Source organism: Mytilus californianus, unplaced genomic scaffold (genome assembly GCF_021869535.1).
Source record: "Mytilus californianus isolate M0D057914Y unplaced genomic scaffold, xbMytCali1.0.p SCAF_1, whole genome shotgun sequence".
Classification (NCBI taxonomy): domain Eukaryota; kingdom Metazoa; phylum Mollusca; class Bivalvia; order Mytilida; family Mytilidae; genus Mytilus; species Mytilus californianus.
In genome coordinates, this window is record NW_026262581.1 from 19,992,726 (window position 1) to 20,015,597 (window position 22,872).

Consider the following 22,872-nt stretch of genomic DNA (forward strand, 5'->3'; position numbering starts at 1 on the left):
TTATTTTAAGGTATTGTTTTTGTTTTGTTTATATTTAGAAAAAAGAGAATATTTTCTTATGTATAAACAGAATTTGGTATAATTGAAAGACTATCTATGAACGACTTTCTTAAACACGTGATACTGATGTTGGTTATATATGTCAACATGTCAAAATTTTGTTGATTTCTCATTAGTTCTTTGAAATTAGTCATTTTTATTTAAGAAATCTATTTCGATCATTACAGCAGAATGTTTGAGTGAGAAAAGGGCACTTTTCTCATTTTTTTATCAAAAAGATTTTTTTTCTAGAAATGCTTTCTAAAAAATAAAGTTAACTGAAAAAAATATTGAAAAACAAAATACTTACTATTCTGCTGCCGATAAAAAGAACACCAACGTCTAGAATCATTGAATTAAAAAAAAAGAAGAAGAATTCTTGGTGGTCTCGAGGTAGCATGTTTGCCTCGAGTGTCGTGGATTCAAAACCTCGGCCGGGTCAATCCAAAAAGTTTAGATTTGGTATTTGCTGCATCTCCGATAAGCACGAGGCATTGGGGAGTAAGAGCAAAGACTAGTCGGCTCGGAGTCAGAATAAGGTGTCCGATTAGGACAACATGTCTTCAAACGGACTGTTGCCTTGTGAATTAGTACATTAAAAATCCGACTCAGCGTGTTGTTTAAGTACAAAGCAGGGTTTAATATTCATATTACATTAACATGTTCTCGTCCTGAATATGCATTTAATTTGCCGCTGGACGTGAAGTAGCCATTTATCATCATAATAATTATATTAAATTGCACTGACACTCGTCCTTTTTAAATGATTTATAACGTATGTTATAATTTTATCCTTTTCCGTACTTTTTAATATTGGTAAAATTTTATACATGTAAAAGACGATTTTTGTGAAAACGTAGAAAATATAAGAATGGTAAAGATGATAAATATTTTAAAATTTGAACTACGTAAATAAATGACAATATTTAATTGATTTAAAGAATGCGATGAATTGATACTGATTATAAGGTAAGAAAATGTGTTGATCACCTTTTTATTACTATTATTCTTTATCTTTATTACTATTATTTATTAGGATTTGTCTCAGCCTACGCACGATTGAGAATCGTTTAATACTTATTTTATTATTAATACATTATTAAGGAGGATGATTTTGTAAGTTAAAATGGCTCTTATTTGTTTCATGTTTTCTAAAAGCCTACCAAACATTCCAACCTATTCATTATATACTGTTATAATACTATAACTAACGAAAATCAGATAAAATATAAATGTGCTTTATGTTTTAGTTTTTTCTGTGCCTTTACAATTTCGGGGGATAAAACATTGTGCAACGGTTGCTCGAAAGCATAATCGAATACGCCCAATATTGTTTGCTATGAATAAGATAAAACATGGCAGTGAAATAAATACCACGTTGTAGCTATAAATCCTCAAAATACTTTTGATTATAATTCATAAAACATATAAAGTGTATATATCAATTATTTCAAAAGTTCAATGATGGCTCCCATTTTGTACTACGGTTGGTACGGTAGCAAATCGGAAAACCTTTAGTATGAGTGTCGGAATTTAGACATTCAGCTATATAAAACTAATAATAATAAGTTAATGGCAAAAATTTTGAAATACGGTAGCAATCTCAAAGAAGAAGATGTGGTATGGTTGCAGATAAGACAATTTTCCATCAAAGACAAAATGACGTAGATGTAAGCAACTATAGCTCGCCGTAAGGCCCTCAACAATGAGTAAATCTCATACTTCATAGCAAGCTATGTAAGGCCCGAAATGAAGTTAATGTAAAACCATTTAAACGTGAAAACTAGGAGCCTGCATGATTTATTTACGGAACAATAAATAAAAAACAAATTTAATAGTATACCTAGAAAGTTCATGGAAGGTAAGAAGTGATGCTTCTCGGTATCACCGTCCGCTCCTTTCGTGTTTTTCTATTCATATTATTTGATGATTAAGTATAAAACTGCCAATGTTATTGCATCAACTTGAAAATAAATTGCACTGGAAGGAATTTACATAATGTAAGTACCGACAATAGTTGTTTTGATTACGACTGTCTATCAAACAAGTGACCCGGCAACCATGTTACGTAACGCATGAAACGTACAATTGAATATATGACATTCCGATCTATACTTTTAGACACAAACACGCATAGCTATTATCTAGACTAATAAAATAATAATATATGCTTCCTTAAAAAAGAGATATATTTTGGGTTTTTTATAGTCATTCTTTATGTGGGATATTTTCAAACGAAATACTACATTTTTACATTAGAGCCTACTTTAATTCAAATTTTGCTGCAAAATGTAAAATAACAAAAATACAGAACTCCGAGGAAAATTCAAAACGGAAAGTCCCTAATCAAATGGCAAAATCAAAAGTTCAAACACATCACACGAATGGATAACAACTGTCATATTCCTGACTTGGTACAGGCATTTTCTTATGTAAAAACAGCAACTTGTGAACAGAAACATAACAAAAGGACAAACAAAAATTAATGGGCAAAGCTTTTTATTCCGAAACTAAATGTCACTTTTTACAGGAGTTACATGTATGACATCATTTATTTCTCAATTTTTTCGTTCAAACATGACATGTTAAAGTACAGAATTTTAAAGTAATTGTTTCGTTGCCATTGGCATACATTGGTGTGAAACAAGAACTTGTTGTTGAAAGATACATAAAAAGGCTTCACGTAAATGCACCAGAAAGATTAAATTAAATAGAGGATTACTGATTAATTGATTTATTTATTGATTGATTGATTGTTGGTGGTGTTTCACGCCACTTTTAGCACTATTGGCTGTATCGTGGTAGTCAGCTTCTGTTGTGCGGACAATTCTAAGCAATTAAGAAAAGAGCCGAATGTACCTGCCACATGCACGAGCGGGGTTCGAACTCACTTTCACTTTGAAGTCAGACTTTGCATTTCAAACGTATACTTTCACAGCGTATCTTTACTTTGGTCGATTTCACTGTTTTCTTTTTTTTTCCCACTCTTTTTCGAACACAGAAACGCTGTCATTATCAGAATATGATAGTACGAAAAATAAATCAAATAACATTTATTTATTTGATAAATATAAAACGAACAATCAAACCAGCATAACATTTCTCCAATTATATGGTCACATGTCAATTATTGAAAAAAATAAAATGCAATTCTTAAGGTTATGTAGCCAGTTGAAATCAAACAACTTAGTATTGATTTTACTGAAGAAGCAACCAAGAGGTGAGCTGCGTCGAATAGATATCGACCTTATGCAAGTGCACGTATACATGTACATATATATGACTTTGATTGATTTAGGAACATTCAAATACAAAATAAAAGATGACTTTTTGGTCTGTTTTGTAGGGTTCTTATATCAACTAAATTTTCAAACTGTTACATAGTTACATACTTTGTATAGAGACTTTTTAAACCCAAAATAGGTTAACATGTGTATTGATATTCATTTGCATAAGATCGATTTCTATCCGACGCAGCTCAGGTGTTACTTTGGATACAGATCGGTCAACTTGCTTTTCATACGATCATAGCAACAAAAACAATAGACACAGTTCATTTGTTGCACCCTTGAAGTTATTTCAATTAGCGATTGCCAAAAGACTCGTTACAATCCTTTTAAAAATCTGTCAAAACATTTTTATCCTGGAACATATTTTGACAGTTTACACTAGAACAGCTTCTGAAAGCTATAACTTGAAGCAGTTTTAAGGAAGGAATGTCCTAGCACAGATTCTGACAGCTATACCCTGAAGCTTTAATAAGGAAGAAATGTCTGAGAAAATATTTTGACGTCTATACCTTGAAGCAGTTGTAAGGATGGAATGTCAAAGAACAGATTCTGAGAGATATACCCTGAAGTAGTTGTAAGGTATAATGTCGCAGAACAGATTATGTTACCTATACCCTAGGCATAAAGCAGTTGTAAGGACGGAATGTCCTAGAACAGATTCTGACAGCTATAGTCTGAAGTAGTTGTAAGGACGGAATATCCTAGAACAGATTCTGAGAGCTACACCCTTTAGTACTTGTAAGAAAAAAATGCCCAAGAACAGGTTATGTTACCTATATCCTAGGCATGAATTCGAAGCAGTAGAAAGGAAGAAATGTCCTAGAAAATATTTTGACAGTTATACCCTGAAGCAATTGTAACTAAAGGAAGAAATGTCCTAGAACAGATAAATAACAATTCTATGACACATTGTTCTGACAGTTCTGAAGAGAGACACATTGATTTCAACTGTATACCTGTGGCAAACACGATGGGTATTGAAAGCGAAAATTGATGATGTTTGCTGTATTAACAACTTTATAGATAACCAATCGTTTTCAATAGATAAAATAAGGGGGAAATAAAGAATTTGGGTTGCTGAGATTCTTTTGGAGATATAGGCATTTGAGAACAAAAATTATGAATTTCAAAGTTGTCTCTTTATTTTTTCTTTAACATGTACGAGAAGAAATAAAATTAAAACAAAATGGAAATAACAAGATTTTCAAAACATTATACCAGAGTTTATTTGAAATGAAAGCCTTAAAGAAAATTGAGAGATATAGGGGTTGCTAGGCAAATTTTTAAAAACATTATCTAGGAAAAATCAAGAGGTTACCAAATATTTTTGAATTAGAATAATAGCTGTACTACAAACTTGACAGAGCAGCTAAAACATCATACATCACCTGAGGGTAATGTGTCTCAGCACGTTCTTTAGTTAATTAATATGATTTATATGCTGACAGTTTTGACTAGTACGTGCATCATTACACTAATCTAATTGTTTAAGCAATTGCCAGTGATCAACAATTTTATTGACCATGCTTTTAAAGATTGTTTACTGTGTAACGAAAATGACATTGGCTATGAATTCCATCATAAATAAGAATGCAAAGAATTAGAACAAAACAGAAAACGTGTACATCAATATCATATTTTCGCAATGTAATTATCATTAAATACAGGAAGATAAGGTATGATTAAAACACAATTGTAATTATGAAAGACGATACAAGAAAGAATTTAATAAGAGAAACAATGAATAATCGTTAGTTTAAAGATAAAAAAAAATGCCATGATCACAGACTAAATTGTTTTATGCCATTATGAAGAGTCGTCCTAGTCGTTTATTTGCTTATCTTCTCTCATTCACTGACCTCTTTCTTTCTCTTATTCACTCACCAATTTTTCCCATTCAGCCATCATTCTTTTACTTTATCTGTGATTAACACTCTCTAGTTCACTCAAAGGTTCAAACCCATTCACTCACATCTGTTCAGTTACTAATTATTGTTCACACAGAACTCATTCATTCGTTCGTTACTATTTTCTTAAAAAAAACGTCATTTACTTTACTAACTCGCACTACACTCTTGTTCAGTCACATTTTTGTTCGTCGTTCACTCTCTCATTCAGTGTCACTTTCATACTCTATCTCACACTCTCTCAAAAGTTTAATCTCTCAAATATTTGTTAACTCTCGTCCCCAACCTCGCTCAATCCTCACTCACTTACTCCCTCTCACACACTCACTTACTCCCTCTCACACACTCACTTTCTTTCACGCTCATTTTCTCACATACTTGTTCACATTCACACATACTCGTTTACTCTATCACACACTCGCTCAATGTCTCGTTCATTCGCTCACTTTCTCACACACTCCTCGCTCTATTGCTCACACTCTCTCAGAATCTCTAACTCTTTCAATTCTCACTTTTTTTGTTCATTTTCTCATACACTCAATCTTTGTCTCACACATTCACTCGCTCACTATCTCTATTACATACTCCTCCCTCTCTCACTCATACACACACACTTGCTCACTTTCTCTCGCTCACTCTATCATTTCTCACAAAACGCACACTCGTTCACAGTCACATTCTCGCTCGCTCACACACTCGCTCTTTTTTCACATACTCGCTCAATCCAGTCCCCAATAACTTATTTCTCACACACTCCTCGCTCCCTCTCACTCTAATTCTCTCATGCACTTACTTTCTCGCTCATTTCCTCACCCATTCTCGCACTCTTCACACTCTCTCTCCCACACTCATCTCTCTCTCCCACATCCGCTCGCTGTTTCTCCCTAAAAATTACTCTGTCACTCGCTCACACACTCTGTTCGTTCTCTCACTCACTTTAACACCTTCGCTCACTCCCGCATACATGCGCGCACACCCTCTCAGCATGTCTCATTCTCACCCCTCGCACACTCTCACGACTCACTAACAGAGTGTGAAAAAATTTAGTGAGAGAGAGAGAGATAGAGTGAGGGGGAGAATGAGCGAGTGTAAGAGAAAGAGAGGAAACAAGTGTGTGAGTTTTTTCACTTTCTCACTCTTCCGGGTCTCCCAGAGGATTTCTGATTACTTTGAATTCACAAAGTATTTACAGCGAATCCTAATGGCTACGACATTAGAACTGTTCTACTCCGTTAGGGCTGTGGAGGCCACAGTCCATCGGGGAGGACACAGTGTCTACCATTGACTGAGAGAGGAATGTCCACATTCCTTCAGGTAACTTCATTAGGTATGTGAGCAGCGTATGAAATAAAAATAAGTATACGTTTTATTACAAAATTAGGTAGATATTTTGTGGTATTTTAACATTTTATATTTTGCAAATTTATTTGAAATAAAGAACCAATTTTATTTTGTTTTCATATGCTCTTCAGTTGTTAAATAATATATTACATTTTTAGTTCAGTTTAGCTTTAATTGTTTTTCTTATGTTGTATCCTTTAAAATATTATCCCGATGAAATAAAGGGTGCTAACTGTGATTCCTTTATATTTCATTGTAATTCAACCACATTACAATATATGGCTTCTAGCTTATAAACCAGTTCACGTGTAATCACTGAAGCGTTCAAATATAAACATAACCTTATATTTTAACTCATATCATAATGATTTTTCTTAAAAGATGCAATATCAAACGGGAAACCTCTTTTTAATTTCCCTCTGTTTCCTTCGGTATAACCCTACACTGACACGAAAAGAATTCGGTAGGAATCCTTGCTGTTAAAACTGGGTAAGATTATTTTTTATCTTTAATATCTTACACATTTATATCTATCAAAATCATCACAAGTAGTAAACATATAAACTCCCATGAGGGATAGAGGTTTGCTATGGGGGAAAATATTCCTCAAATCTATTGGTGGGGAAAAATACATTTCTTAATAAGATGAATCATGCTTGTATTTTTTTCTTACGTTTTGGTCTAAAAAAAGATGTTTACTACAAGTATCATCTACAAAGAGTTCAACTAAAGCATTGTATTGCTCATCAGAACGACAGATAACGAATGTTTAGATTTTTATATAGTTTTTACATCTTTCAAGGCTAAAACCAGATAATTCATATGATGTAATAACCTATCTGACTGACCCAGAAACTGCTTTGTGGGAGAGTCAACAGAATAGGGGAAATGTTGATAAACAGTAAGTTGACTTCGGAAAATATCCACGGTACCCTGGCGTATAGAAATCAGACCAAATTTCTCTGTCTGGCGGTAGGACTCCCCCATTATCGAAGGGGTCGTCCGTTTGGCTTCGTGAGATGTATAAATACTGAACCCCATCCAGTTAGGATGTGGAAAGTAAATTTTATGTCTTGTGTAGCGTCACCTCCGTCTGCACGTTAAAAAATCCTTTCAACAACTATTTCAGTGATCTGAAGTTGACCCATCGCAAGGCAAATTGTACCCCTATCCAAAATGTCATGTACCTGTCTAAATATCCCACTCTTCAATCCTGTCGATGCACTTTTCATAGCCTATTTATTAGAATTATTTGTTAATTTGTTCAGACAATCTTTATGAAATAGTTCCCACTGGGTGTTAAGAAAACAACAATCAATTCAGTGTTGGATCCAGGAGGGTCCGGGGGTTGGAATCCCCCTTTGATTTTACGATCAATACTTTTGAATGGGGACATATGGTTGGACCCCCCCCCCCCCCCCCCCTTTTTAACCTGGGTTGGAACTCCCCTTTAAAAATGGCTGGATCCGCCCCTGCAATTATTGAATTAAAGAATATTCAGAGTACCACAACTTATGAACATGGATTATTGAATTATCAAATACATGTTTGATTGTTAAATAAGAACAAACTTAGGCATTATTGATATGAATTTACAAATTCAATTTGTTTCCCTCTCAAAATATATTACAAACAAAATCCTCCATGCAGAGTATGCCTCATTTTCATTGATGTTAAGGTTGACAACCCCTTCTGTAACCTGTGTATTACGAAATTTTCAAAGTGCAACAATCTCAAAACGGTAAAAATACGGAAAAAAAGTGACGGGCCATTTTGTAGATATACCAAAGGAAAACGTTGTTCAAAGCAATACTGTTAAATAAATTTATTGCATTTAATAGGAAATGGGCAATTTGGTGGCAAATAAAGCCAGGATTTTTGCAAAAAACCCATGTAAATACTTTATTACAGAGATTTCGTTATAAAATTGTAAACATAGATTTCTAACTCGGTTGTTCAAGATGTGTTAGCGTTTATTGTCTACAAAATGTCCTAAACAACCTTTACAATCCAAAAAACTTCATGCTGAGTCACTAAAGTCGAGCGCACCCTAGAAGGTGTACATGAATATGTCCATTTTTATTCTTGTTTCAACCAATATCTTTATTTATATACTTTTTTAGGGAAACCATTGCTACCACTGCATTCAATAATCCTCTATCTTTTGAGCACCGAGTTGTCAAATATAGGAGTACAAGGGGAAAGCTGCAGATTTTTATAGAATTTCCATATGTTTAGCATTGAAACAACAAAAGGGTACATTATCCTTAATGGGTATGTCTCGGATGGTTTACTGTCCTGATTATGCATTGAATTTGGCGCTAGATGTTTATTAGAACTTTCAAATATATTTAATGCATCCCCTTTATGATAAATATTTTTCAGGATTAGTGATTATTATATCAATTGGATTATCGTTTAAGATTTATCAACCCTTCTGTAGGCCTGTGTATTACGCAATTTTCAAGGTGCCATAATAAAGAAACTGCAAGAGTACTGAATAAAAGAGAAGTGCCATTTTGTACATTTTCATGTAACAAAGGAAAACGTCGGTCATAGAAGTTATACTTATTGTCTTATTGCATTCAATAGCAAATGTGATTACTCTCTAGTTTATCCATGATGCGCTTGGTTTATTGTTTACAAAAAGTCCTAAACAACATTTCAAATCCCAAAAACCTCGTGTTGAGTCACTAAAGTCGAGCGCACCCTAAAAGGTGTACTTGATTGGTTCATATCTGCACATGTACTTGTTTTAATTAATATTTAAAAACTTGTTTTCGGGAAATCATTGCAAGCACTGCATGCATGCAATAATCCCCTATCTACTAAGTATAGAATTTTTATAAAATTTCCATATGTTTAACATCGAAATAACAAAAGTGTACATAATCCTTAAGAGGCCCACGTCAATTTAAACGTTTTGAATTTACATTGAGTTCGGTATTTTTGTTAATAATTTTTTAATTGTTCGTTATTATGATCCTCCTTTTTTAAACGGTTAACTCTAATAATTCTAACGGACGCAGGTTTACTTTTTTTACGGCAGTGTAAAGGAGACAAAGTAATAGAAGATGTTCAAATGAATAGAATTTTACACATTTCGTTGCATGTAAAAGCTGAAATAACGGACAATTGCAATGAGGTCATATGTGGGTATTTTTCGACCATAATCTACATAAGTTGATCATGGGCATATATAAATTATATGTCTTAAATTCAATTTATATATTTCTGTTGAAATTTAAATTGTCAAAAGGGTAGTGTACTGTACAGGTCGTAATATCAAGTACATTCTCTCCATATGCGTTCAATGAATAGAAGATGCCGAACCATGCAATACTTGAATAGTTGTGCTCTTATTGTTATAAAGAAAACCAACCAAACATTTCTCGGTTTGAACTTTCAGTGCAATAAATACAATAGATACTTTTCCGTTTAGTAACATTACTTTAAAGCAATAGTTTTAATGTATGCATCTACCAGTTTACTCTCGTCATCCTTAACTCTTATCTCGAAATTCTTGTTATATCAAAGTAAAATATCTGCCCACAGTCATATATTTTTATTATACGACCGAACATTTTTTTGCGTTTGTATTATGTTATGACGATGTCTGCGTCGTCGTCCGGAGACATTTTGGTTCGCAGACAATGACTTGAGTATAAGTGCATGGAACTCTATGAAACTTTAGCACAAGGTTCCATACCACAATAGGAAGGTTGGGATTGATCTGGGGGTTATTGTCGTAGTTGTTAGTAATTAGGGGCTAAGAGCAAACATTTTTCTTGTTTTAGAGCAATAACTTGTGTATAAGTGTATGGATCTCTATGAAATTGCACCACAAGGTTCCATACATAAAAAGCCCGGTTGGGATTGATATGCTTAGATCACATTCATTCTGTGTCCGAAGTTATGCTATGTCAAATAAGTAATCACAATCTAAATTCGAACTGTATTGCAAAATTAATATAAATTGTAAGTAGAGTCATACTTAAAAATAGATATTGCATCAAAACTAATTGCAGATAAGAAATTATGTATAGATATAGTTTGAAATTTAGTCTTCATCATTAGATATTTTGCATATAATTAAAGGTAAGTTTTATAGATTTTTTTAAAGACTTTGTATTCAATCTTGCGTATAAACCCTTCAGAATGAAAGTTTCATATCTTCTTTCAATTATAAAATGGCTAAGTGGAGCTGTAAATATGTCATCTCATGCTGATTAATGGACAGATAATATTACTTAACAAACAGATGTTTAAAACAAAAGACAGGAACAATGAAGTTAATTAAAATTTTGTTTATTTTAACAATTTTATAAGTAATCATGGAAATTAAATATTAAAATGAATGAAGGAAAGTTTGTGATATATCGATGTATTATTTCCCTGCACATTAGCTAATGTGTGTTTTGTTTGATGATTTTTTAAGGCATTAAAGGTTATCATACAAACAAAAGTCTTTTCGTCCTCTACTGGTCTTATAATAGATAGCACAGTGCAGTCAACACAATCAATTACATTCAGCATCACGTGCATACTGTGAAAATCTTATTTAATTACTCTCATCGCTGCTTTGACTTTGAAGAAATTTATTTTGGTCCGGAGAGTGATGCAAAATTGACTCTATTACGGAGGATATTTAACGACTGACCGATAACTAGCTTATACCATGAATATCTCCTATCTCGAACACGAAGCCCCCTTTGCATAATACATAAGGTTGTCGATCAATTCTTGGCCGAAAGGAGGTTTTGCGAAATTTCTCAAAGTTGCCCTTTCAAATGTGTTAAAGTTTATCTGCAGACTCAAATATGGCCTGTCTATCAAGACGGTAGCTAGATATGATATGTTTCATTTGAGTTGTCCATGATATAAATCCTTTTCTGGAAACCCTTTCTTGTCTAAAGGCTTGTCGGTTGATTCTTATAAAATGCAAGGCGACGGCCATCTTTGATGTAACGATCGCTTTCCAACAGGTTTAACTACACGCAAATAGCGTTCACAATTCACACGCAATGTACAACCATCGCAAAGTATGATTGTTTTATGAAACGGATGTTTAGCATAACGTTTGGTTAACGAGCAAAACGTAATCTAACTATTGTTTTATGAAACGACAGCCTGTTTTAAAGCAGCCTAAAATGAAAGAGTGAATCTTCGGTGGCGACACAATTCCAAACGAGATTAGAAAATTTTAAAACTCTGCCATTAATACCGAAGTCTGCAAACAATACTACAAACAAAGACATCTTCATGTAAATATAACATATGTAATTACTGTCAAATTTCCTATCAACCGGCAGTTGCGTAGAAATATGTGTATGTTGCAGATATTTGCTTGTTTTTTTATCTACCCACAAATGTTGCACCCTGTATCGGATTGATTGAGACGCGTTAATGCAAACACAAATAATGAGAATGAACTAAATCATGTTGATGTTTGGTTGTTTACCGTGCACCCATATCTTTTTATTTTATTTCATTAGCGTTTTTATTCAAATATTGTTTCCAAGACAAACCATGCGATGTACCAGAAGATACTTCAACAGAATGTGAAACATCTCAAAGATTACAGAATCAGCCTAACAATCAAACTATTGAAGTTAATTTTGATGGAGTGACAATTCATGTTTCCTAAGAATATGTGGACGACCCTACGTTTGAAATGTTTGAAGGCATTGTTCAGTATGACATGGAATCTAGTATTCGAATTAAAGTAAGGTTCGAAAAATAAAGTAGGCTTTTCATAACAGAAAAGCTTTACAATTTGTTTTCATTACCATATCGCATTTTACTTCAGCGAACATTTAAGACGATGAGACATAACTAAAATTTACTACTAAGCTATCACTGTTTATCTAATTCAAAACTGACAGTTTGATACAAGTATTTGAAATCATAGCAATATTGTCATAAAAGACAATGTCATTTGCCTAGTTTGATAATTAAATAGTAGCAAGTAAATATTATAGTTAAAGTTGTTCCTTTAATAATAAAACATTTAAGAAAAAAAAAATCTTTAAAAGGACAATAAGTATAAATATTTTCAAATAACTGAAGACTCATGACTTGGTTGCTGTGTGCCATTTTTGTTTTTCGTTTGATGTTTTGTCATAAATGAGGTGTAAACTTCCCACTAACACCATACACCATTACACCATTCACCATACACCATTCACCATACACCATTACACCATACACCCTGTGCCATTACACCATTCACGTTACACCTTTGCACCATACACCTTACACATTACACCATAATTCAATTTAATTTCAAAGAAAGCGTGCGAATACAAAATTATTTATTTATTTTAAAAAACGAATTTTGATCACAATATTGTAAATTAATGTATAAAATTAAAAAGCAGTTCTTATCAATATTTTGAATAGTTTTAAATGTCGTACACCATTCCCGATCGCACGTTACACCATTACAACATTCCCCTTACACCATACATCATAGCACCATACACCTTCTACCATTGCACCATATGCAATACACCATTACACAATACACGTTTTTTTGGGAAGTTTACACCATCCAATGGCTGTACTTGTTTAAATTGTTTTACATTTTCTTATGCCTTTCATAGCTTACAATACAGTATTGATTTGATCATCGGTCAAGTTCGTACAATGACCTTTAGTTGCTTACATCCACGCTATTTGGACCGTGGTGTATTGTTGTCATTGACAATCATACAACAGCTCCTTATGTCAATATTATTAAACAAAAAAACCAAAACTAACGGAAAAAAAACTATTGCATAGTTTACCAACTTACAAGAACATAAATTCATTTTATATAAGTTTTGTCATTTCTTACAACAAAAGTTACTTACCAGGCATATCAAATATGATATGAAATACAAATACAAATACAAATACAAGTGTAATATTTACGAATTATTTTCATAGGGAAGAAATATATTAAATGTGGCACGCTATCACGATTATCATATAAATATTGGATTGGACGGAACGTGTCTCATATCGGATATAAGTATGGAACTCATAAATTGCATACCACCAAAATCAGTACCTCGGACAAATAAAACTGATGTTACAACAGTTCATGTTATTGTAAGTAACTTATATTAATGTTTCTTTAGATGACAATAAAATTAAGATGTGGAAAGTTTAAATCAAAACAATAGTATGTGTAAATAAACTCATCATAGATACCAGGATTAAAATTTTGTATTTGCGCCAGACGCGCGATTCGTCTACAAAAGACTCATCTGTGACGCTCGATTCCAAAAAAGTTAAAAAGGCCAAATAAAGTACGAATTTGAAGAGAATTGAGAACCAAAAATTCCTAGTGTTGCCAAATACATGAATGATCTTCTTTACAATATTTGCTACATGTTTATACACAATAGTTATCAAATGAAGGCTAGGGCATGACAAAACGAAAAAAACAACATTATTATTTACAACATAATAAACGAAAAACATATCTAACAGACAGCAACCAACGACAACCGATGAAATACAGACTCTCGACTTGGAACAGGCACACACATAATGTGGCGGGGATAAACATTATTGTGATTGCTCAATCATCCCCTGAACTGGGATAACGGTGTAACATAACAACAAATGAACAAACTTTAAAAATCAGTTGGAAAAAACTCAAAACCCGTTTTAATTAACAGATAGATCATGTTTTCCCAGGTTGAAATATAAATCAAGTCGAATGCATATCCAACTCCCTTCACTTAGAAATAATCACCGATTCCGGGAAGAGTTTTTCATCCCAGTGGGTTGTTACCATTGTAACTCGAACAGCGGTTTAATTGTAGACCTTGGACTACATTCATAAAATACCAAAATCGACCGTAAAACTCCCGTAATATAGATATACCTACGTCATCAATACATTAGCATAATATGGAAATTTAACAATTACTTGGGCAGCGACAAGGAACATCATCTTGACAGCAAAATTATTTTTGCTATAGAAAAGAGCAAACATGACATACTTGAGTATTGTTATCATACGCTTTTGAGTATCCATGTCCTAACCTAACAATTATAAAAGGAAACTGCTAATTAACTATCTCAAACATAGCAGAAGCGTTTATCGTTTTTCAATGACAATGATACATAGTTGTATTGATAGATCGCTTTTGAATATTTCTGTCAAACAGACATGAGAGTTAGAAACACATTATTTTCAAAATACTGTGCAAATGATTCATCTCGGAATAAAGAATGTATTTACACGAATTTCTTAGCCTTTATTATATTAAATATTCCTAAAAAATGTTGTGTTATGCTAGCGTTAAGATTACATGAAAAAATATTGCAACGCTGTTCATTTCTTAAAACTAGGTGAACGTTATTAGAATACATAGATATATTGGTGACATACAGTACATAACAAAAAAAAATACAGTTCACATTATAGTCCTCAACGAATTCCTGTACATGTTGTCACTGTTTATAATTGAGAAAGATTAAATTAGAAAACTAAAACCAAATGGGAACTTGCATACACATTATCTTAAGCCATGTAATACATTTGTTTTTTGGTAATGTCAAAACCATCAACGTAAGAAATCCAATTCAAGGGTAGGAAATATATTTATTCCTTCTCCAGGTATTGACGTTATTCTCGCAAAATGCACTTATATGATAATTTGTCACAAGGCTTCATTAATTAGTCAATATAACATGATAAAGCATATCTTTATTGTTAGCTTTGAAAAAATCTAAAAACAGATATTCAATTAGAAGATGGAGTTTAGACTAAAAATTCTTTTGATTTTACTTTTTAAAACTTGGGTTTTTAAAATATACAGGAGCCCTGAATATACGCGAACCTGTGCTCCTAAAATTGATTTTAACTCATCAAAAAATACAAGACTTATAGCCTGGTCCACCAGATGCGCGTCTGCACATGACTTATCAGTGGCATTCAAATCAAACATTTTTTATTTTATTGAAAATCAAACTAAGACATGTTAGATACAAGTATTGATAATCAGTTTGATACAGTAATTGAATTATCTTACCAAGTCCAAGACCTGTGTTGTTGCATGCAATTGATTGAGGTATCATGTATACTGAAACATAAATGTCATTCTTTTCACTAAAGCAAAGACAATTGTGACGAACATTTTCTTTGTACAATGAGTGTTGTAGAATTTCAAACTATCGGTAAACAGAAAGTGACTTCACGGCATATGTAAAAAAAAAAGCTTACACTCTTTAACTCAACAATACCAAGAATTTTTTTAATAATCTAATTTGGAAAAAAGGCAGCATCCTACAAATTGTCAATCAACTTACTGTGGATTAATTTCTTTTCATGGATTCCAATTTTCGTGGATCGAAAACAAAATTTTTGTTGATATTTGAATTTGTTGTTTTGCAAACGTCTAAATACAAGCCTTCAGAAAATGTATACTTCTTAGAATATTGAAATTACAGGTGTACCTATACCTTAGAAATCCATGAAAGTTGGTATCATACGAATACAAATAAATTTACAGTATATATGAGAAAAGACACATGTGTCATCCAATAACAATATTATAATACGGCAATTTGGGTTGCCTCTAACATGTCTAACTTGTTCGATACTTTTAAAAAGAAGCTTATGTATGTTTCAGGTGTGTCTAAAAGGCGAAGGGACGTAAGGTAAAATATTTTGCTATTTCCACAAATTAGTTAAACCATCTAACTGGATTGTGTCATAATACATACATGACATAATTAATGATAAATTCTATAAAAAAAACTTGATGATATATTCGATGCATCTATCAACCCTTTGCAAGAGTTTTTCTACAATAGACAACACACAAGAAATGAGATTAGTTGAAGATATGGTTGTGTATTAACAACATTTCAAATGGTAATAACATGAATAACGACACCAAACAGCATATAATATGTACAAGGCAATATTTTACAAACGTATGAATATCTTAAGACAAAAATTAAAGTTGATACATGCAGTTCATTCCTTGATTGATCATTTTACATAAGTATGCGAAATTTCACATGAAAAATGTATGACAATGCATTATTTAATCACAGGGTTTTATTTTGAAAATGCAGTCAATCTTGTAAATCATTAATTTTAGGCAACAGAGTATATTATTCAATTATTATACACAATACTGTATGAATAAATTGCAATATTGTGTATACACTTATAGCCATGCAATCAAATATAATATGAAGCAAAGAAAACAAGATACCTAGTGGCCAAATTGTAAATACAGAATTGAAAAAAAATAATAGGTTTCAAGGCGATGTAATGTTTAAAAAGCTGATTTAAGTTTATTTTTATAGATAGAACTACAAAGCAAACAAACATCAAATTGAGCATTCTTATTGTGTGTTAATTATTATTTTGCTTTACGACCTCTTGGGAATATCCTTTACATCCATTTCCAGGTACTGTAATCATACCCAAAAAAATGCTACACACTTATTATTACAATTATATCGATATCTTTGAACAACATATTTTCTAGATATGCAAATATCATTGTCATGGAAATAGTAAACATTTCGACAAGTACATGTATATTACTTTCATTCATATTGTTCATATCGATCAAAATATCTCAGAGTAGTAAAGAATAGATATATCAAATCTCATTATCATTATTATTATCACCATAATGGTATGAAGAAAGGAAAACTGAAAACAGGCCTGAGATAAAAAGTCGTTGTTCATGAAATAAGACATTTTGATTCCTTTCAATTATAATATAGGTACCAAAGACATGGACAACAATCACACTCCAGAATTATTTTTTTTTTTTATAAATTCTGGGTGGACACATGTCATTGATATGAATAATTAATTCATATAACTAAGGTAGAATGTGTATTCTAACCATTTAAGGTTACTATTATACAGCGTTCCGTTGTGCCTTAATACTGTTAGATATTAAACTTAAGATTCATATCAAACAGGAACAGTATACAATAAGAGAGAGATTTATTCTCTAAAGAATAACTAAAGATTTGACTGTATCCTTTAAAGGTAATACGTACTGTCATAAACAATCTGTGTGGGGCTATGTTGATATGCTTTCAGTGAATCGATAAATACGTATTGACAGATATGAAAAGGCTTTTTTTTCATTATTTCATCATACTTTTCAAAATCTGTAAGTTATTTCAATTCAAATTTTAAACTCTTTGGTCATTTCATATAATACAAAAAAAACTGAAAAAAAAGATTAAGCACATAAGCTTCTGTTTCCAATTTTTTGTGTTAATGCTGTTAACCACAGTGCACAATTTTGATCTGGTTTACCTAATTTCTATTTTAACCTCCAATCACATCCTAGTTATTTTAAAATTTAATTTATAATCAATTTTGAAATAGATAAAAACAAGTGTTATCATGATGAATTTTCGATATATGTCTTTTTAAACGACACTAAGTATTTCTCAACATTTTTATACTGTGATTGTATACTAATGCAGATTATAACTGGTGTTGATAATATTTCTAAACATCAAATGTTTTATTTTTTGTTATATTTCTTAAGTTAAAGAATTGTCATAATCATAATTATACAATTATAAGGAATATATCTATAATGATTACAACGAACTTTCGAGAATACCAATTTATTTGTGTTGTTTTTGTCACCGCATGTGATATTTCTTTATGTTTGTTGTTGTTATTCATGGTTTTCTATGTTATACGTGTGTCATATTCATTACCATGTCATAGTGACGATGACGGATGACAAATCTAAGTCAAACACACTACTGTTTTACCTGCATGCTTTCTAGTTACCGCCTACAAATCCCTTCTTCCCTGTAATATCTTTTCATACCTGTATTCTGTATTCAGGCGTTGCAACCTACGAATGGCTTGCGCCATTTGCTATATATTTTCAGGTCGTTTTTTCTATTTCTTAGTTTTAAGATCCGGTTTTGATATTTTCGTTTATGACTGTTTTATTTCTTTGGATACTATTGTTCAGTGGTATATATTTGTAACAACTATTGTATTTAATTTACAATATACAGATTAGTGGGCACTTACGAATTAATAAAACGAAAATTTATAATATTTCGAAACCCGCGGGTTGACTGTGAAAGGATGGTGGAACTATGTGATTTATGAGACACCACCTGACCAAGTTTTAGATTTAATATAATTTCCAATTGGATCTTAACTTTTGCTTATTTTTTTTTATCAATAAATACAAGATAATATCATGTTGTATTGTTTCTTTTCAACTTTGATCACACTTTTAGATAATACAGATATAAAATTGTGCTGGAGGCGAATGCATATTTTGTTAAATGCTTCACAGAATGTACATTTTTTTTATGTTAAAAATATAAAATTAATGTGAAAAATGAAAGATCATCTTTATTTCCTAAGAACTCCAACATATTGTTCATCTCTTAATTAAAACACCCTTCTTTGAATATATATATCTTGTACAAAATAATAGAATTTCGCAAAACGTGTAATGTTGACAGTTCTTCAGCATAGTGTTGTTAGTGAAAAGAAAAATCTATATCTTAAAAGTTCAATTCATCTTTTAAAAGAAAAAAAAGTACGCGTTCACAGGACACATTTTAGATTTTCGAGTTTCTTTAAAAGATACACAATACGCATAAGCATAGTATAAATACCAAATCGAACCTAGAACAACAATTATGACTATAAACGCATAAAAACACACATATTAATTTCTATAATTATTATTATTAATTATTATTATCATTATCTTTTGTCAGGGTTGAAGATGGAGATGAATATACTGAGCCTGATGAGTCAATATATGATGAAATAAATGCAGATGAGGAAAACAATACACGTGAAAACAGTTATCTTTACGTATATGACGGATTCGATGAACTTGGACAACGATCACCAACACATCCATATAATCAGCTTCAAATAACAAGGGATGAAAATCAAAAACCGATCATGATCAATAGTGAAATACACACAGATGACAAATTGCAAAGAAATAAACTTAGAAATGAGTATCTAAGCTTGTCTAGCGGATACGAAAAACCAATATGGCGAAACGATTCACATTATCAATTTGATCAGGAAAGTGCGGACAAAAAAAATGAAATAACAAATCTTGATAACCATTTAAGGGATTCATCTTTCCAGTGATTAGATAAATATAAAGAAGTAAGAGGAATCAATTTGAATGCCAGATAAATCAGTTGTTTACATTATGTCTGTACATGTACATATCATTCCATGTAAACTTTTCTATTCTGTATATCTAAATACTATTGTGTCTTACCAAAATCAATATGCACACGAATTTGAATTTTATAAAACCTATATTACTTAAATGATCAGGTATTAATAAAGAATTATAGAGTGCACACTGGTTAATAATGTTTCATGTGTTGTAATGGATGTGCTTTCAAACCTCTGGGTTTCTTACTTAAAAGATGCAGGATATTCCATACACATGAAATATGTGTAAAGCTCACACATTTATTATCTTACGGCTTACTTTATCTCAATTATTATTATTCAATCGCATCATAGATTCAATGCAGCATTTTTAATTTTTTGAAATAATCACTTCCATCTTCTTTTTTTACTGTTAAAGCCTTATGAAAAACCATGTATTGTAAGCCCCTCCAGACAGCAGCATACAATCTTAATTTCTCATACGAGAACTTTTTATTAAATGCTGTAATCCTTCCCTTTTCCTTTCCCAGAGTTTACAATAAGTCATAATTTTTTACACATTATTGTCATTAATAAATTTGTTTACCGATATCCTTTGGTATCTGGACGATTTGACAAACTCATATTTGAACGGAAATCTTGCTTTATAAAACGTATCTCATCAGCAGCTTATTCGTTGGTTATTGCAAAAGATACAGGAGTTTTATTCTTTGCAAAATGTATTTCTCCACACTCTCTGGCCCATATGAAGCAAGATATGATATGCAAACACTCTTTTTCATTCCAATCTCTCAATGTTGGTAATAGTTCCCCGAACAAGGTGAATACATGAAATTTGTCGGGATATTGTTCGAAATCAGAAGCTTATGACCTTGTTTTGGTCGATAAATTGATGATTTGATTTTTGTTCAGAACAAAAGAAAAAAACTGAAACTATTGAATATTTGTTTTCTCCTTTTTTTTCTTATATTACTTCAGTATTTTGTGTATATAACAACTACAATCAAAATTGTGATAGACATAAGCAGCCAGAACATTGGAATGCAATAAGTTATGCAACATTTCTCATGAAATGTTTTGACACAATTCCTCGATAGAAAAGAATTTGCTTTGTTTTGAATACTTCATTTTTCACTATGCATTCCAATTCCTGAATATCTACAATGATAGAGATTCCTCATTATATCTGCGATTATATCTTCTATGTTTAGTTTTATTGATATCTTAATGGTTAATTGAATTAATATATATTTCAAAATTAAATATGTTTTCCACCAAAGGAATGTGATAAGAACGACGATATTAAAAAAGTGTAGTATACAACTCAGTTTACCGATAAATTTTCCACCAAATGAATTCATCATACGAAAGCCCACTACCCATTTTATCGAAATGCTTTCTTAGCTCACTTGATTCAAATGGTCAGGTGAGCTATTCTCGTCACTTTGCGAGCTTCGTCCGTTTTCGTCAGTGTCAACGTCCAAAAAAAAGGTCAATAAACGCTATAAACATGTCAAGGACCTTTAGACGGTTTGGTATGGTTTCTTACAATCGAAAATAAAGTACATCAACGAAATTACGATAATTTGGGTTAATAGATAACAATAAAATCAATACGTCATATTTAATTTTACAAGTATTATATCCATAGTGAAAACGGTTTGATTCTGCAACATAATAAAAGAAAGAGATATAAGAATAATCAAAAGATAAAAATTTGTTATTGTTCAAGTCACAACATGAACAAATCATAAAAAAAATTCTTTAAATGTTAAGCTTATTTATCTATAAATGTTTAAGAAATTTGTTGAATGCCTGTCAACTAGAAAATCATTTACTTATTATAATAACATATTTGAAAAAATAAAGTGATATGCTATTTCTATATTCAACTTGAAAGTTCCATGTGTTTCAAGTTCTCCGAATGTGATTTGGTCTTTTTCTTAGAAACGCAAAAATTGAACATCGAGATACAATAAATTATATTTATATGTGTGTTTAACAGGTGTGGTATGACAGTAATAATTTGTTAGACGCCAGTGTTTTTATAGTAATATCATGTATATGTATGTTATCATGAAGTCTGTTTCTAGCTTAATTCGTATAAATTTAAATAAGTTTGATGTAAGTTGTAAAAAATACATTTCAATGATCATTATCAATCTAACGGTCTCATAAACCGGAAAAGTTTGCGGGAGCATTTAATCTTTGCCGTGTCTGTCCAACTCTCGGTACACACATTTTTTATCTGACGATCTTGCGTTTTCTATATTTGATCAAAACGATCAATGGTTTAAAGTAAAACCAATTAATATGATCACGGTTGCTGTTCTTGAAACTTGTTTTATGGAAAAAGTGTTTTTTTCTTGATTTTCACGTCTTTAGTCCAAAAATTAAACTCATTATGATGAAATATACATATAAGATAAAGGATCTCATAGATTTCAAGTTTGTTTTAATTTCATTGCGGCAGCTGCTAAATATAGGCATTTGATTTGCATTTTTTTAGTTTCTGGATGATTAATGTGGGTACACATTTTTTAATACAATGTCACTTGGTATGAATGTGCGATTTGGGACCCGGGAGACGTGCTACTTTTGTACTTGTTTTATTACGGGGATGTTTTTTTCCGAGGTATTTCATAAAATGAAGTTATATTAAGTCGATAGTATTAATGAGCGTGAGTTACTTGCTAGGATTTTCATGTCATGTTCGTAGTTCTACATGACCTCATCTTTGATACAATGAGAATCGGAAAAAAAATTTTTAAATCAATGAATCTAAAATTTTAATATTGTATGATACATGTTGCTGGGTTGTAATGGGTAAAATAGGTGCGGTGTATATCATTATCGCTCAAAATCATTGCACGCCCTAAAAAAAATCAAATGAGCTCCGTTTTTATTGTTATTCTTTATTTCAATGTTACAGTGAGAATTATAACATGTAACAAAAATCTAACTGAACTACTACATGATTAATACGAATAACAGCACCTGTTAAAGCGGTCATTTTTGCTAGAAGTCGATCGCGTTAACACTGACGTTGCGCACGATGTTGGTACGAGTTCCAATTTGATATAGATTATCATAAAATTATGTGCGTAAACTGAGCAGC

The 22,872-nt window shown here is 31.8% G+C and overlaps 1 protein-coding gene and 1 long non-coding RNA gene across 3 annotated transcripts in view; one reads left to right on the forward strand and one right to left on the reverse strand.

Annotated features, from left to right (window-relative positions):
- The window catches only part of LOC127713892 (baculoviral IAP repeat-containing protein 2-like), a 69,371-nt gene extending 67,319 nt beyond the window's left edge, over nt 1–2,052 (reverse strand). The window contains exon 1 of one of the 2 annotated variants that reach the window (XM_052219876.1): nt 1,883–2,052. In XM_052219876.1, the coding sequence (XP_052075836.1) occupies nt 1,883–1,895 (13 nt within the window). In that variant the 5' untranslated portion in view covers nt 1,896–2,052. The remainder of the gene's footprint in view (nt 1–1,882) is intronic. The other variant, XM_052220008.1, reaches the window with a different exon arrangement.
- The window catches only part of LOC127715523 (uncharacterized), a 31,724-nt gene extending 11,203 nt beyond the window's left edge, over nt 1–20,521 (forward strand). The window contains exons 2-5 of the long non-coding RNA XR_007988468.1: nt 12,073–12,302; nt 13,508–13,672; nt 16,210–16,237; nt 19,328–20,521. This is a non-coding gene — a long non-coding RNA (uncharacterized LOC127715523). The remainder of the gene's footprint in view (nt 1–12,072; nt 12,303–13,507; nt 13,673–16,209; nt 16,238–19,327) is intronic.
- The last annotated feature ends 2,351 nt before the right edge of the window (nt 20,522–22,872 follow it).